Source organism: Leucopleurus acutus, assembly GCF_964270905.1.
Source record: "Leucopleurus acutus genome assembly, chromosome: 19".
Classification (NCBI taxonomy): domain Eukaryota; kingdom Metazoa; phylum Chordata; class Mammalia; order Artiodactyla; family Delphinidae; genus Leucopleurus; species Leucopleurus acutus.
The window spans coordinates 47,743,707-47,760,221 of NC_139161.1; the positions used below are offsets into that span (position 1 = coordinate 47,743,707).

Consider the following 16,515-nt stretch of genomic DNA (forward strand, 5'->3'; position numbering starts at 1 on the left):
CTGTCTCCTGCATTGGCAGGCAGATTCTTAACCACTGTGCCACGAGGGAAGTTCCCACTTTAGGGCTCTGTAGGTCAAAGAGTTAGTGCCAAGAGATCTTCTCACAGCAAATGCTGGGTCTTCCATGATCCAGCATGCATTATAAACTAGGATACCACTGGAGCCAAGAAAAGTGACTCAAAGTAACCATACTCACAAAAGACCGATGCTATTATTTGTATAGCAATTTATTAATTTTTGATCAGGATAGTGTTCTGAGACCATAAAATATCAACGTTTCCCATCCAGGAAAGCCCCTCCCCTGTGCCAGAAGACAGAATTCATTAGCCAGTAGCTCAGTAGGCATGGATGGAATCAGTCTTGAGGACCACTTCACTGGGCCATGGTGAGGTCTGACAGCACCACCATGGTGACCCAACTCATTGTACCAAATACAGCATCTGCCAACCTCTGCAATTTTGAGCTTCTCTTTTCCAGGCTCCCAGTTGACTATTGCTCTTTGATTCCCATCATCTCATCTCTATCTGGTCCACCATCTATAGCTGGTCCAGTTGATGAGATGTCCACTAAATTATAATCACGATCCTAGTCCTGCCTTCCTGAAGTTTCACTGGGTCTCCATGATGGAAATTTGTGTGTGATCCCAAATTCTTCAAGTGTCCACTTATGTCCTACCTGCACAGGTAGCTAATCCCTTCCTGTATGGGTTTTACTAGTTTACCCATAGAAATAGCCATATTTCCCTAATGGTCAAGTTCTTGGGCACCCTTCATAGGTACTACCAAGCTTTCCCAAGAAGGGAACTCACTTGGACCATGAATTCATGGCAGTGGCAAAAGAAAAGGTGTAGGGCTGGGAATGAATCAATATTGACATGAACACATAGGGAAGAGATTCCTCCCATGGGTTTGTCACATTTCTTTTTCTTTGAAAGCTGAAAACAATGTTTTCATTAATCAAGGCATTTGGTTAAAATAGCAAATTGAGGTTTGAAGATACTACTTCTGTTAAGGACAGACTCTGACAGAATTCTGCTTTGTTTCTCTACCTCAACTTCCACACCTTTGCATCTTTGGTTTTAGTCTGATTACATTCAAACCCTCTGCTCGTTTTCTGCCTGCATTTACTTCCAACTGTCGCAGTTTCTCCTCAGTCTCTGTTCATCATTTTCCCCCTTTGTGCTTTGGTTTTAATGACTCTCTGATGGGGATATCTCACAGTCCCTCTCTCTCTTTTATCCCATCTATACGATGGTTTTTCCTCTCTCCATCTCTGTGCTCCCTCCTTTTCCTCGTTCCTTCCTCTGGATGTTAATTTCACCATTCTGCCCTCCCCCACCCCCGTTTTCTGTGCTTCTCTTCAGTTCCTTTGCTTATTCTTCTGTCATTTCACATCCCCGATTCTTACTTCTCATCGTCCTACCAGTCTCTGCCTCTCAGTTCCTGTCAACCCCTGTCTCTGGGTTGTGCACTGTAGCTGTTTGTCCTTTGTCTTTCTGCCCGTCTCCAACTCAACATATTGCCTGCTTTTTCTGTCAATGAATCTTTCCATTGACTGCCTCCTCCACCTTCTGTTCTTCTGCTTCTCAGCTCCCCTGACTCATCCCCCTCATCTCTATTTCCACCTCTCTCTCGTCTCCCTCTGCTAATCTACCAGCCACTATTACCTCTGTCTCCTGGGAATCTGGTGGTTCCTTCTTGTCACTCACTCTCCCTGTTTCACTGTCTAGACTATCTGTACCTTCCAGCTTTGGGATCCCTTCCTGTCAGCCTTTATTTCCATTTTGCTTGTCCTCTTTGTTTATGACCATTTAACCAATTCTATGATTTTCGTTCTTCTCTGCATCTATAACAGACTTTCTCTATTTCTGCCAAGGATTCTGTCTTGCCCTCCGTCTCTCTTCGTCTCTGTAGCAAATCTTTTTCTATCTGTCCTTCAATCAGTACATGTCTGTTTCTTTCATTCCCTTTGTCTCTCTCAAGCTCCACTTTATGTGTTCATCTTCCTGTCTCTGGCTTTTGCTCATGTATCTTTTCTGTGGATAATTAAGGGTTATCTATTTCTGTCCATTGTTTAGTAGAATAGCAACTTTAATCTGCTTACACTTCCCATAACCTGGATGTTCTGCCTGAAGAAGGGAGGGGTCTTGTGCAACAGAAAAAAATGCAGTAGAAGTAGCAGGGGAGAAAGGGGAGCTTGCAAATGAATCCCAGAAGAGAGTCAGATATTCCTTAATTCCTCTGCAGCCGAGCGGAAGCCGTACCTCATCTGCTTCTGCCTCTGCCCTCGTTCTTCCATGAAAGCCTGGCCCTGGGAAGACCCTACACTGGGCACCCAGAACGGGTGGTTGAGTTCCTGCTATGGCTCTGGACTTCAGTACAGTCCTGAGAAGACAGACCTAGCCCCGTGCTCATTCCTCTAAGAATCTGCATTTTCTTTGAAAAGGTCAGAAGACACTAAAAAGAAGCAAAAGGAACATGCTGGACACAGTAGGACTAGGGTGAAGTACAAACAGAATAGTGTGACTTTGAGAACCAGAAATATCACCAGCAGTTGTTGTGGTCCAATTTCTTCTGTCTCTTGGCAACCGTTATGTCCATCCCTACTGGCTATGCATAGCACCTGTTCACCTGTTGTGCCCTCCTCCCTCTGCCATAATTTGGTCATAGGTGAGGTCTCTCTTCTCTCCAACCCCACCCCTTTGGTACTAGATCTCTCTCTGATCCTAGTAGGACTTCCTCTTTCCTCATCCGTTCCTGTGCTAAAGCGAAGGGTCTCTGTTCCCATTGGCACTTTCATCCAGCTTCACGCATCCTGCCACCCTTTATTGGTAACACAGGCTATACCTCTGGAGTTAGTTTGCTGGAAAGGGCCGTCAACTGATGATGGGATTCAGTGAACAATAGCTCAGGTTCCCACCCATCCATGAATATTATTAGCATTTCTTCTCAGATCCTAGGAATGCAGGAGTTAGCTGGAAGAGGAACTGAGATACTGAAAACCCAGTCCAGGCCTTACCCCTGGGGGACAGTGCATTGAAGACCACCATCTCCTTGTCCTGGTTCTACCTCCCCCAGGACTGGCAGAGGAGGAGCCTGAGGCTTCTCTTCAGTCTTTCAGGCTGAGAGTAGAATCATCCCTGGTGACAGGCTCACCATCGCAACAAGTCCTGGTGCCCTTGGTTTCCTTGTGCTCAGGGATGGGTGGGCGAGGCCGAGACCGCAGGACATCACTGACCAAAATGCGGACACCCAGTGTGATGCTCGTAGCACCCACAGTGACCAGTCCAGTTCCACCAAGGATGACCAGAGCAATAGGTATCTGGTGGTGTTGCTGGATCAGCCACAGACTCATCCATCCCAGCGGAACCAGGCGGAAGAGGGCCAGGGTAGCCAGGGTGGCCCAGCTAGTCACACTGAAGGCCAGGGATGGGGCCTGGCGAGAAAGCAGCAGCAGCTTCCGTAGGTGCAGGCAGGTGGAGTTCAGCTCCAGGAGCAGAGACACCACAGAGAAGCCCACATAGTGGCCAGAGAGAATGGCGGTGCTGAGGCAGCTCACTACCTGGGGAGCCAAGGTCAGAGGTCAGAGGACCTTCCATGACCTACCACCCATCATGTTCCAATATCCCAGTCCTTGACAGGGGCTCCCAAGCATTTTGGGGCACCCCTCCCCGAAACCCTACCTTATGCTTACCCTTATAGTAGGGGCCTGAATGGGGTTGAAACAACCCTTCCATAGAATTGAAGCAGGTTTGGCGCCTAGGCTGTCTCCCCTGGAGCTGTAGCATCTGCACGGAACCCCACCCCCCTTCATTTGCATTACTGTGCTTTCACACCCATCGCCACGCCCTATACTGGGGCTCCCTCTTAGAAAAGCTCCATAGTCAACGTTTCCCACACCTGTGGGAATACAATCTCCGTAGACAGTGCTCAGACTCCCAGCAGTGGCCAGCAGTCAATCCCCTCCCCGCCCAATTCAGCCTAAGTTTGGGAGGATCAAGGACCAGCAGGGCTCAGACTCTCTGGGAAGTCATAGGACAGAAAACTGGTGAGAGATTGGGGACCCCAGGCTAGGCATCCCTCCTTTCCTGTCTTGCCTCTCCCCAGGTCTCACCACCAAATGGTGACAAAGAAGTTCCCAGGCCTGGCCCAACGTCTGGTTCCACAGCATGTCAGCTCCATCGGCTAGGAAATAACCTGGGGGCAAGGAGGGGAGGGTGGTGTTAGGCTTCCCCCAAGCCAGCGTACTGTCTGGAGAGGAATCTCCACTCCCTCCTTTTCCCAGCTCTTGAGTTTCTCTCAGTAAAGCCGCCAGAAACATTTAACCCCATCGCGGGCCAGGCCAGGGAAGGAGACCCCACCGTTGGAAGGTTGTCCCCCACCCCAAACCGGTTCAGCCTTCCCTGCAGACTCACCCACAGATATAGCCACCAGCACCAGGGCCCAGGGCGGGTGGCCATGAATCGGGTCGGCGGCCATCTGAGGGTACAGCGACAGCCTGGAGGAGATGGGGGAACCATGGTCAGCGTCTGTGCAGACCCAGATCTTATTCTCCCGCCGTGGACGTATCCACACCGCCCACCCATCTACATCCCCACCCCAGTCTCAGACTCTCGAGGCCTCACATTGATTCTAAAGGTGCCGCCGGGTCTTCTAATCTCAGCCTTCCACCCCTCTCTCTCACCCTCACCACGGTGCCTCCCAAACCCCTAAGCCCCGCACCCGAGTAGCGCCCCGGCCCCCGTAAGCAGGCTGTGAACCAGGGAGACACAGATGTTCCGCCACTTCCAATGGTCCTGGGCAGCAGATCCCGGCGTGGGCAGAAGCTGCAGCCCCCAGTGCAGCCCCCGGAAGGCGGCGAAGGAGGCGCCGGTCACGAGGAGCCCAGAGGGCGCCATGGCCTGGCGGGCTGGCTAGGTCCGGATCCGTCCCTTGGGCTCCTGAGCGCTCAGTCCCGACACATCCAACGCCCCCTGCGGGGACTGCGAACCAGTTTCCCGTCAAGGCTGCACCCCTGGACTCCCCCGCCCGCCCCGCCTACGGATTCCGCCTTAACTTTTCCAGGGCTCGTCCACGCCCCCAACCCCCGGCTGGGTGGTGATTGGAGCAGCCGTGGGCCACCGCCCCTGGAGCCACAGCAACCGATCGTGTCCCGCCCCAGCGGGGGATGTCTGGTAGGGGGCTTCCCGGGACCAAACCCTGAAACGGAGCTCAGGGAGGCTTTCCGGGATGTCGATAGGGGTCTTCCCAAGCCCCATGTGTCCCGAAGTCCTCGCAAATCCAGAAATGGGTGACTAATCTCACCTGACACTCCCAGAGGCCCAGCCCCATTAACTTTCCCCTCCTTTCCCCTCTCTAACCTTTCACCTGCTGCTCTTCCGACCCACCCCACCCACGCAGCCCTGAAGTTAGAGGCCAGAGCAAACCCACTCCCACGTGCTTACGCCTCGCCACCAGTCTGCCCCGCGCCCCACCCCGGTCTCGGTTGTGGGGAAGGGGGCAGCTCACTTCCTTAGAGCCACCACTTACGAGGTTTCCAGACCTTTAACACATCCCAGCAACCCCGTAACTCCAGGTGTCCTGCGCCCTTACATAGTACCTCTCATAGGGAACAACAGCTCCCATTTTGCAGAAGCGACCCACCGGGGCTCCTCCCCTAAGCTCTTCTGGGGGCCCTCCAGAGGAGCCTTATTATTAGGAAGGGGAGGCAAAAAGGAACCACTCAGCCCTATAGCCTTGAAAAGCACCCCTCCCCCAGGGCTTGGTACCTGTTAGGGGGAAAGTGAGTATCTTTCAATCTGAGGAGGCAAGGAGAGGTCACACAGGGTCACCTCAAGATTGGGGCAGAATCAAACAGAAAAACAAAGACCCATCTTGCTTTTAGAGACAGGACTGTTAGGATTCTAGAACCTTTCGGCCTTGGGGCCGGGGAGATTTCCCTCTCCCGAAGACTGACAGGTTTTTACTTGTTTTCCTTCTGTCTTACTCCACTCCACACCTCTTTAGATGGCAGTCTCCAATTCAGAGAGCTGTTCCCTGTACAGGAGAGGGTGGATTCCAGCCACTCCCAAAGAATAAAATTCATAAACGAATAGGTGCTCCCCCAAACGTTCTCACAACCCTCCTCCTCCACTAAAACCCCATTAAACGAATGGGGCTGGGGGCATCCCTTCATTTCTTCCACACCCACCTCTCCAAAAGTTTTAAAAATTACACTGATTCTTTTTTATTTATTTATTTATTTTTGCGGTACGCGGGCTTCTCACTGTTGTGGTCTCTCCCATTGCGGAGCACAGGCTCCGGACGCGCAGGCTCAGTGGCCATGGCTCACGGGCCCAGCCGCTCCGTGGCACGTGGGATCTTCCTGGACCGGGGCACAAACCCGTGTCCCCCGCATCAGCAGGCGGACTCTCAACCACTGCGCCACCAGGGAAGCCCTACACTGATTCTTTTAAATTTTATTATATGGAAGTCATACACATTAATGTAGAAAATTTGGCAACTACAGAAAACCAAACAGAAAAATTACAACTATTTTATTCCATCATTCAAAGGTAACTACTATTATTAACAATTTGGAGTATGTCGTCAGTCTTTTTCAGACTGTTTTATGTATAAAAACAAAATTGAGATCACATAATATACACCATTTTTATAACCTTTTGAATGTTCAAGGAGCATTTTTCTTTCCAGTCAAATGTTCTTCTATGTGACTTTTAATGGCTGCGCAGCACTCCACCCCACCATCCGGATGGATATACAATAATTTACTTAAGCAACCCCCTCTTGCAAATTTCAATTATAGCAGAAAAGAAATCAATTCCCAACCAGATAGTTGCTTCTCATTTTTCTCTACTGCAGTGCTGGGATGAACATCGTTTAAACTAATCTTTAATTATTTCCTTAGGATAAATTCCCAAATGTAGAATTACTAGGTCAAAGGCCATGGAAACTTTTAGGATGTTTGATACATATTACCAAACTGACATCAGTAAGGCTGTACCAATTTGTACGCCCATATGCAATGTAGAGAGTGTTATTTTAGTACTCCTTTGCCAATAACTGGGTCTTATTTTTTTTTCTGTTATAGTTTGCTACGGGAAAAATGCTTTCAGCTATATTTGCCTCTCTTTAATTACTAATGAAGCACACATTTTTTCCCACACATTCAAATCCATTTGAATTTCTTTTAAGAATTTTCTGCATATGTCCTTTCACAGCTAAATTACATGGTGGGGAGAGGTGGAAACAGCAGGATGAAGTCAAGGACGCTTTAACATGGTCCCACATCTCTGAGGGAGGCAGAACGACTGGAGAGCAATGGAGAATGAAGTAGATGGCTGGAAGCTTGTCCTCGATGGAGGCTGGCCGTTCTCCCTCCTCCTGGGGCTCTCCTGGCCTCTATGGGCCCCCCTCAGCAGATGTCCAGACAGGGCCCTGTGCTCTCCAGGCCTGGTCCTTCACTAGTCTTCTGCCTGCCTCTGTGTTCCCAGGCTGCTCTTCCTCATTTCTGCTCCATGATGGGTGAGGATGGCAGAGCCACATACCCAAGGCTGGAGGGAGACACTGTGGCCAGTGAAGCGAGGAGGGGAAGAAAGGATGGAAGCAATGTCTAGGGACAGAGCGACCCTTGTGGCAGCCTATGAGTGGACTCAGTCTACCCACCCCCCTCTACCGCAGTCCCATACACATCCAGCTTAGGCTGCAGAAGGGTGGGTTCAGTGATCTACTCTGCCCTAAATCTGTTTCTCATAAATGGAGAATAGGACCCAGCTCCCTGCACAACTTCTGCCCCCAAACAGAACAAACAGCTTCCTGTAACCCCTGAACTTGGTCACCTTCAGACAGGGAGACTGGGCCAAGGCTGAACCACACCAGAGCCTGAGCCTTAGAGTGACATTAGATCAGGAGCTGGGGGTGGCAAGTTTACTCTGCCTGATGCCCCTAAAGGGATTACATCCCATAACCTATCTCTTCTGGTTGCTGGAGGGGAGAATTTCCAGCGTGCACAGGCCTGAGCTAAATCTCACACACTATCCTGGAAGAGTGAGTGCGGGAAGAGAGCAGTGGCAGCTGGAACCCATCAGGGGCTGCAGCCCTGCTTTGGGAGGCAGGGGAAGCCTGGGACACCTTTGATTGGTGGGAAGTCAATGCAGAGACTGATTTCCCAGCAGCCCCTTGCATTGGTCTAACCCTAGTCCCTCCCTCCAACCTCCACCCCCAGCTCCTGGGGTTCTGGTCAGGGATGGGGGAAGGGCAACAGCTTATGTGAAAAGCTGTTTTGTTCCCACCCACTGTGGAGAGCCCAGGCTCTGAGTCCACACAAGTGGGCTTCTGATTCCCTCACGCATGCTCAACTGTGTGATCGCCCCACCTCACAGGTGGAGAAGATGAGACAGGAGGTCTAAGGGTCTCACACAGAGGTAAGTATCCCTGAATCTAGAGTCTGGGCCAGACTAAGGGAATACGGGGAAAAATTAAGAGCAGGGGGATGACTACTCAGATGGGAGTCTCAGTATGACCTTTTCCCTGAAGAGGAAACTTACTTTTGAACTTGGAAAGGCCAGTAGGAAAGAAGGGGGGACGAGGAAGGAAGGAGGGTCAGGAAAGACATCTAGGTAAAGGGGTAGGCAGGGTTTTCTTTGCTCCACTTCTTCCCATTGTCACACAGAGACCAACTAACCTTGGGTGTAGTCAGAGCCATCTATTCCCCAATTCAGCCAAGGTCTCTAATCTGAAATTTTCTCTCCTGCTGGCTCAATCTGGGTGAAGGTTCTCCAGCTGAATAGGGTTCCCTTTCCCAAAGGTATCATCACGCTCGCTGTTCAGACCTTCCCAGACCCAGTTCTGTCACCTTCCAGGTGAGGGGAAGGCAGCTCCTTCTCTTCTTCCTCCTCCTCCTCGAAGCCAGGGGCAGAGGGCAACAGTTCTTCAACTGGCAGCTTTAGCTGGGTCAGGACATAAAGCTTGCCACTGAAGAACTACTGCGGCTCAGCCAGGTGAGGATGTGGGAGGTACAGGTGCCTAAAGGGAAAGGAAGGAAAAATGGGGAAGATCTGAGCAGGGCCATGTCACAGGGACACTGTTGCCCTGGCCATCAAAGTGCAGCCCCAGAAGATGGTCAACCTTCTAATGAAGGGTTCTTGGCTCTGACCTGAGCTCCTCAGTGAGAGACAAGAGGCAGCTCTAAACCTATTTCCTTGCTCCTCTTTCCAGAACTGAAGGCTGTAGAAACCCATATCTGCTCTCACCACCACCCCCTCTTGCCCCAGCTACCCACAGGGGCCCCCAGCCTCCTCAGCACTGAGAGGGCAGGACTTGGGAGCCTGGACACACCTCACCAGTCACCCAGGTATTAGGTGAGAAGTTGTACCTCAGATCCAGAAATGCGAGTTCAGGGATCAGCCCAACTGACTTGGTCCCAGGGAGTTCAGCTGGAAGAAGAGTTTTGGGGGGCTTACATCTGGGGAAGAGTGAGGAGGGGAGGAGGTCTAGAGTTTGGAAGAAGGTCAGCAGAGGCTCCTGGGACTGTGAGGAGAGGACAGGGGACCAGAGGCTGGAGGGGAGGGAGGTAGGGCAGGGTGGTTGGGCAGCTTCCCCAGGACTCTTAAATGCCAGGCATTCCGCTTGCACATTCCGGGTACATCTGGTATGAATTCCAGGCTGTCTGCCTTCCCCTCCATGTCTGAACTTTGTTCCAAGTTCCAAGCCCCGCCCCCACAGTTCCAACGCATGAATCAGCAGGAAAAGCCGGGCCCTGCAGCATGGCCCAGGGAGGGGGCTGGGGGTGTGGCAGGCTTGAGGGCTGTGAGCTCGGGAGGGTGGGTCTGTGCTGACACTTAGTCCGAGGGCATGGCCCATGCCAGTTTAAGGAGCCAAGGCGGTCCTGCCTTGAGATTTCTATACTCCGAGGATAAGAAAGATTAGGGTGGGAGGTTTTCAAATTACAAAACCCTCTTGGGAGGCATGAACTTTGTGGTACCTTCCTTCTCCCAGGTGACCAGTCCAACTCCTTCCCACTCCTCTCTGTCTGAGGAGGCTCTGTTCAGCCCATAGGACTCAGCTGCTGCTGAGAGTCTGTGCCAAGCAGGTGCCCTTGGCTGCAGGGCGGGGTGGGCCCAGGGCACTGACCCTCTGACCAGCTGCTCCATCAGCCCTTTGGCACCCTGACAGCTCCTAGCCCAGTCTGACAGCCAGGATGACAGGCCAAATGAGTTGGAGGCTGGAACTACAGCCGAAGGGAGGTGGGGGCAATAGCCTAGCCAGAGGCCACGGGGAGGGGCCAAGAGTTGGCCGAGAGGTGGGGAGAGAGGGAGCCCAGTGATGACTAACCCAGGCGCCCCACCCAGCCAGCCGGCTTCCCAGGCGGTCAGGGCCAGGCCTGGGCTAGGGGCCCCACAACCGGACAGGCTGGGGGGAGGTGCAGAGGTGACCTTCTCTCGGCCCAAGACGGCCAGTTAGGCTGGGGGGGGGGGTTAGAGTTTCCAGGCTCTCCTCCTGCCTTCTCCCCCCACCAACCCGCGGTGAAACCCTAACCTTTGGGTTGCATAAGGCCCCCCCCGCACCGCCGCCCCCTACTCCTCTCCCCTCCCCCCTTACATAACATCCCCTGGAGGGAACGAGAGGAGGGGCCGGCCCGCCCAGAGACCCCTTCCCTGCCAGGGCGCTCAACTGGCCCTGACCCAATGAGTGCCGGTAGAGGCAAAGCACCTCCCCGCTACCCGCCCAGTCCAAATCCTCCCCAAGCTGGGAGGCCGGCTCCCGTATCCTCGACCAGAGGGCGCCGAGGTTAGCCGCCCCCAGCCCTCCAGCCCCTCTTTCTCCCAGCTACTCAGCAAAACCCTCCGCACGACTACTGTCCCGGACTCCTTCTTTAAACCTCCTGACACACTACTCCAGCCAGTCCAGGCCCCTCTCCCCCGGAGCGCCCGAGCCTCCGCCGCCCCCTCTCCCCTCCCCCGGAAGGACAGGGTGTGGCCGTCAGGACCCTACTTTCCCCCATTACCCCGTTAGCATGGTTCCCTCCTGTGCGGCCGGGACCCCATCTCACACCCACCTGGTGCTGGGTGGGGGGGTGCTGAGGGTAGGGGAGCAAATCAGTGCGTCCGATCCCCACGGCCGGCGGCGCTGTCTCTTCCCAGAGCCCAGCACACACCGGCTACAGTCTGCGATCAGCTGGCGGCGTCGTGACGCACAAGCTGCGATTGCACCGCCCAGGGCCAATCACCGCCCACTGCTGGGCAGCGTGACCACACCCACTCGAGGGCGCCAGCGCTCAGCCCTGGTCCCGCCTCCCCGACCGTCTTAGCTCTGACTGGCAAGGAAGCCACCCCTTTGCCTAGTGGAGTAGCGCTAGGCCACGCCCACCAAGTTGCGAGCTGGCCAATAGGTGAAAAGGTGTGGCTCAGCCCTCCGCCTAGGCTAACATGCTTAGAGGGGCGCTACGTCAAACCCGAGTCCTAAAAAGCAGAAGGAAGTAAAGGCGTGTGTGTTTGCAGTGCATACTGGTCAGTGTAGTTCTCGGTCTGACACCTCGTTCCCAGAATCCAGCGCGCTCTGTGAGTTGGCATTTTTAAACTCATCTCTGAATCCATCCCGGCGAGGTCCTTAAAGGGCTACAGCCCCTCCTTTTTGGAGCCGTGAGTGGTTCTTTTAGACAGCCCCCAAACGGATTCACTGAACTCTTGCAGGAGGCGATAGATCTCTCAGGAAAGGTGGAGGAGGAGAGGCAGCAGGAGTGAGGAGAACTGAAGGTGGAAATCAGCCCCCAGGGCAGCCAGACTCTTCCTTTGGAATGAGGACTCCTGGGGGCTTTTGAGGGAGGGAGGACTGCCCACCTCGGCTGGCCCCAGCTTTCAATGGAGAGATCTACTCCACCTCTGCTGGAGCCTTCCTAATCAGAGGAGACTTCTGGTAGAAGATGTCTCGCCCCAGTCACAGAGAGACAAAGCCTCTCAAGCAGCAGCTAACTAACGAAAGATTTATAGCAGAGTCTTCACCTGAGGGTAGAAGGAAGACTTGTGGTCAGCAACTAGGGCCCGGGCCGGGCCGGGCCAAAGTGCAACTGGCTAGCAACCCCGTCCTCTACCCAATACCCCCATTCTGTCCCGCCCCCCAGAAGCTTTTCACCGACTCAGGCCTACCTAGGGAAGAGATTTCAAAGGTGGAGACCAATGAGGAGGCTGCACCTTCCCCAGAGGCCAATCAGAGCATAGAGGGGCGGGAGGATGGGCCAAAGGGGGGAAAAAAACACAAAAAATGGAAAGGAACCCAATGACTTGGCAAAAGCTGGCGAACCGCTTAGTTAAAGGGGCAAGCCTGAGACCCACCCCACCTCAATCACTCGCATCTCTCCACCACCACCAAAGAGGAACGTGTGGAGAGGGATCCATGACTTTTCCATAAGCTCCCAATTGGCGGGGTGAAGATAACAGCCTGGAGTGTGAGATAGTTGCTTCCGTTTTAAAGAGGGGCTCCACCAAGTGATTGCTATGGCTCCTAGGAGCTCCAGAATGCCGAACCTGTGTTCAGAACGTTGTGCCTTTAAGGAAACTTCCTGCCTTCCACCCCAGTAACAGCTGATTGTTGGGAAGTGTGACCTCAGGGGACGAATCAGCTGTTACCACATCCTCCTCCAGTTCTGCCCTCCTTTATCCCTTTATCCCCACCCCCCCATGGGTGGTGAGGGAAGGAAGGAGATGAAACCCCAAATATGGGGGACCTGTTTGAGTGTTCTTTCCTCTCCCCTCTCACTCCAAGACTGTCTCCCTCCCCTGCCCCCCTTCTCCTTCCTCCCCCTTCTCTCCCCCCTCTCCCTCCCCCAATCTGCTGGTTAGTTCTTCAGAGGCTCTGAGCCTGGAACGAGAGGTATTTCCTGTCGGCACTGTCTGCTCAGACCCGCCCTACCCTGGTCTAGTTGGGAGGCCAGTACTGGGGAGGCCCAGAATGGTGGCTGCCTGGCTGTGTGGGTGCTCTAGGAATGGGTACTGGGGAAGGTCCAGTGAAGCTGAGGACCAAACCTAGAGAAGAGGAATGGCTGTGGAAACAAGCCTCCTCTGGGTCAGAACCCTGCTCCCCAGGCCAGCTGCTCCCTACTTCCTGCTCAAGAGAGAGGGCCCTGCTAAGGGAATCCTCCTGGCTTTGCCCATTACTCCACTTCTGTTCATAGACACCTCCTGGCCCTCCACGGCTCCATGTTTTACACTTTCACCCCCCACTGCAAAGGTGTTAATGTGGGGCCTCCCAGGGGCTACAGGTGGAGCACAAGGGCCCCAGGAACCAGGGGCTTTGGCTGGGAAGTCCTGTGCCAGAAGACTCAGGTAAATATTTTGCCCCAGCCCTGAGCTGGGAGTCGGGGTCACTCCAGGACAAGCTTAGTGTGAAGTCCCAGGACTGACTTGGCAAGGTTGGGAGGAACTGAGCAGGGTCTTGGCCAAGCTTGGAAGAAAGAGAAATCTCACCAGCTGCCCCCATTCTCCATTATCCTTAGCATAAAAGTCCCATTTCCTTCTCACCCAAGGCCCTTGGGGTAGGCCCTTTCCCATTTTGTTCTAACTTTCCATGTCCCCACCCTCCCACCCTATAGGGCAAAAGCACAGGCTTTGAGTCCAGGGTTTCTCAATCACAGCACTATTGACATTTTGCGCTGGCTAATTTCTTGTGGCGGCTGTCCTGTACATAGTAGCTTGTTTAGCGGTAGCCCTGGGCCACTAGATGCCTTTAGCACCCCCCCCCACGACAATCAAAATGGTCACCAGACATGACCAAATGGCCCCTGGGGGCCAAAATCGCCCCCAATTGAGAACCACTGAGTTAGACAAACTTGGATTCAAATTCCAACTCTTACCAGTTGCGAGCTTGATGAAGATACTTAACATCTCTGAGCCTCAATTTCCTCATCTACAAAATTGAATGAATAATAAACTCATGGCTTATTGTAGGGTTTTAGAAAGGAATATGTTTGAAAACACCTAGCACAGTACCTGGCCCACAGTTGGTGCACTAAACACTACCTTCCTTCACTTTTCTCCTTGCCAGATCAGCAAGCGCTAACCTCGCTCAGCATGGGCTGACTGCTGGGGCTGCTGCAGCTTCCCTCCCTGACCCTCCAAGCCATGACTTCCCAGAAACTCAATACTGAGTTTGGTGAAGGAGAGTGACTAATTTGGTACCAGATTCCCTAAAGCCCAAGTGTGCTTGGGTTGGGATTCAGGGAGCACTTGGGAATAGAGCTGTTACAGAATATTAGATCTCAAGATGTGGACTGCAGATTGCCTGCATCAGAATTATCTAGCGCTTGTTAAAAATTCAGATTCCACCCCCCCAAAAAAATTCAGATTCCAGCGTCTCAATCAGAAGTACATAATAAAGTTTGAAATACCATGGTTTTAGGGCTCAGACTGGGGAAGGTGTCAGTACCCCAGAAATCTTAGGGCACCAGTGCCCAGTATTGCAAGGACATCCCTGTTTAAGGGATGGAAAGAACTGTAAGAGATGAGGTTAGTTACACTCAAGGTCATTGCTGCATTGCAAGTCAAAACCACTAGAGGGCAGGGCACACACAAACTTGCAGAAAGAAAAAGTAACTCCTGTTCAGTCTAGGTAAACTGAGAGAAGAGCAAAGATCGTGCGGACCAAAATTTTATTGGTACTAAGAAGCACGCACAAAGGAACTTACCTGGTGGTCCAGTGGTTAAGACTCCGTGCTCCCAATTCAGGGGGCCCGGGTTCGATCCCTGCTCAGGGAACTACGTCTGCATGCCGCAACTGAAAGATCCCGTATACCGCAACTAAAGATCCTGCATGTCACAACAACAACAACAACAACAATTCCACATGCCAAAACGAAGCTCCTACATGCCGCAACTAAGACCCGGCACAGCCAAATAAATAAACAAGTATTAAAAAAAAAAAAAAAGAAGCAGTCACTACCTCCAGACCATCCTTTGGTCTCAGGTACTCAGACCAATGTTGGGGATACAAGATTGTCAAGGAACACCTAATTTCCCTGGTGAAAAAACAATAGTGCATGATGGTTACCAAAGGGGAAATGTCGGGGAGGGGAGGGATAAATTAGGAGCTTGGGATTATCCATATATATTACATATATAAAATAGATAACCAACAAAGACCTACTGTATAGCACATGGAACTCTACTCAGTATTCTGTAATTACCTATATGGGAAAAGAATCTGAAAGAGAATGGATATATGTATGTGTATAACTGAACCACTTTGCTGTACACCTGAAACTAAAACAACATTGTAAATCAACTGTACTGCAATAAAATTTTACAAACAAAACAAATACTGCATGGCCAAGGAGTACGAAGAACATTGGTTTTAGAATGAGATAGGCCTGGGTTTGAATCCTGGTCTACCACTTCTTAGCTATGTGACCTAAGCAAGTTACCTAAGGTAGTCAGCTTCCTCATCCTAAAAGGGATCTAAAGCTATCTTCTTAAAAGGGGTTGTGGGGCTTCCCTGGTGGCTCAGTGGTTGGGAATCTGCCTGCCACTGCAGGCGACATGGGTTCGATCCCTGGTCCGGGAAGTTCCCACGTGCTGCGGAGCAACTAAGCCCGTGCACCACAACTACTGAACCTGTACTCTAGAGCCTGCGTGCCGCAACTACTGAAGCCCATGCACCTAGAGCCCCGTGCTCTGTAACAAGAGAAGCCACAGCAATGAGAAGCCCACACACCACAACGAAGATTAGCCCCCACTCGCCGCAACCAGAAAAAGCCCATGTGCAGTAAGAAAGACCCAATGCAGCCAAAAATGAAAAATAAATAAATTAAAAAAAAAAACGGTGGCTGTAAGTTATGACTGCCCAAGGTCATGTGACCAAGCACGTCAGGGGCTCTGGCTGCCCCTTCAAGAAAGATAGATGGAATTAGATCATGGCTGAGCCATTCCTGTCTCCTCTCTAATTAGGACTTTATTCTTTTCCTAAGTGCCTTTATGGAGCTCCCACATCTCCATACCAGACTCCTACATGAGGCAAACTCTCCTTCTAGGAGTGGGACTCAAAAAACAGACAGTGAGGGCTTCCCTGGCGGCGCAGTGGTTGGGAGTCCACCTGCCAACGCAGGGGACATGGGTTCGTGCCCCGGTCCGGGAGGATCCCACATGCCGCGGAGCGGCTGGGCCCGTGGGCCATGGCTGCTGGGCCTGCGCGTCCGGAGCTTGTGCTCCGCAACGGGAGAGGCCGCAGCGGTGAGAGGCCCGCGTACCGCAAAAACAAAAAACAAAAAAAAAAACAGACAGTGGGTTCGCCGCAGACAACGGCCTATCTATCCTGCAAATGAGTCAGAACTGAGACCCCTTGAAGGAGTCCTGTAGTTTTGGTGCCAGCTCACTGGTTTCCGCTCCCTGTCCGGGCTGCACCCTCCCCCCAGCCACCGTGGCATCTGCAAGGCTCTGACCACAGCAGGCAGGCTCTGCAGCAAAGCAGAGGCAGATCTTCAACAGGAAGTCTTGGGGGAACATTTCCTCCCACGAACTCCAGGCCTTTG

The 16,515-nt window shown here is 52.4% G+C and overlaps 1 protein-coding gene and 1 long non-coding RNA gene across 3 annotated transcripts; both read right to left on the bottom strand.

The window, feature by feature from the left end:
• Window positions 1–228: 228 nt before the first annotated feature.
• On the bottom strand, window positions 229–5,005 carry TLCD2 (TLC domain containing 2). The gene is made up of 4 exons (XM_082861511.1): window positions 4,722–5,005; window positions 4,415–4,497; window positions 4,114–4,196; window positions 229–3,561 (listed from the first exon to the last, which is right to left on the bottom strand). The coding sequence occupies exons 1-4, from the start codon at window positions 4,895–4,897 to the stop codon at window positions 3,109–3,111; spliced, it is 795 nt and encodes a 264-aa protein (XP_082717637.1). The 5' UTR covers window positions 4,898–5,005; the 3' UTR covers window positions 229–3,108.
• A 1,515-nt stretch (window positions 5,006–6,520) lies between these two features.
• On the bottom strand, window positions 6,521–10,533 carry LOC309975813. 2 transcript variants are annotated; one of them, XR_014326968.1, is made up of 2 exons: window positions 8,683–10,533; window positions 6,521–7,552 (listed from the first exon to the last, which is right to left on the bottom strand). It is a non-coding gene; the product is annotated as an uncharacterized lncRNA (long non-coding RNA). The 2 variants fall into 2 exon arrangements; XR_014326969.1 differs by having other exon boundaries at window positions 6,521–7,565.
• Between the last annotated feature and the right edge of the window lie 5,982 nt (window positions 10,534–16,515).

Coding starts and splice junctions, on each gene's coding strand:
- TLCD2 (XM_082861511.1), bottom strand. CDS start 4,897: ATGGCGCCCTCTGGGCTCCTCGTGACCGGCGCCTCCTTCGCCGCCTTC. Junction 4,498..4,721: donor GGGGCCGGGGCGCTACTCGG/GTGCGGGGCTTA, acceptor CATCTCCTCCAG/GCTGTCGCTGTACCCTCAGA. Junction 4,197..4,414: donor GCTGGTGGCTATATCTGTGG/GTGAGTCTGCAG, acceptor CCTTGCCCCCAG/GTTATTTCCTAGCCGATGGA.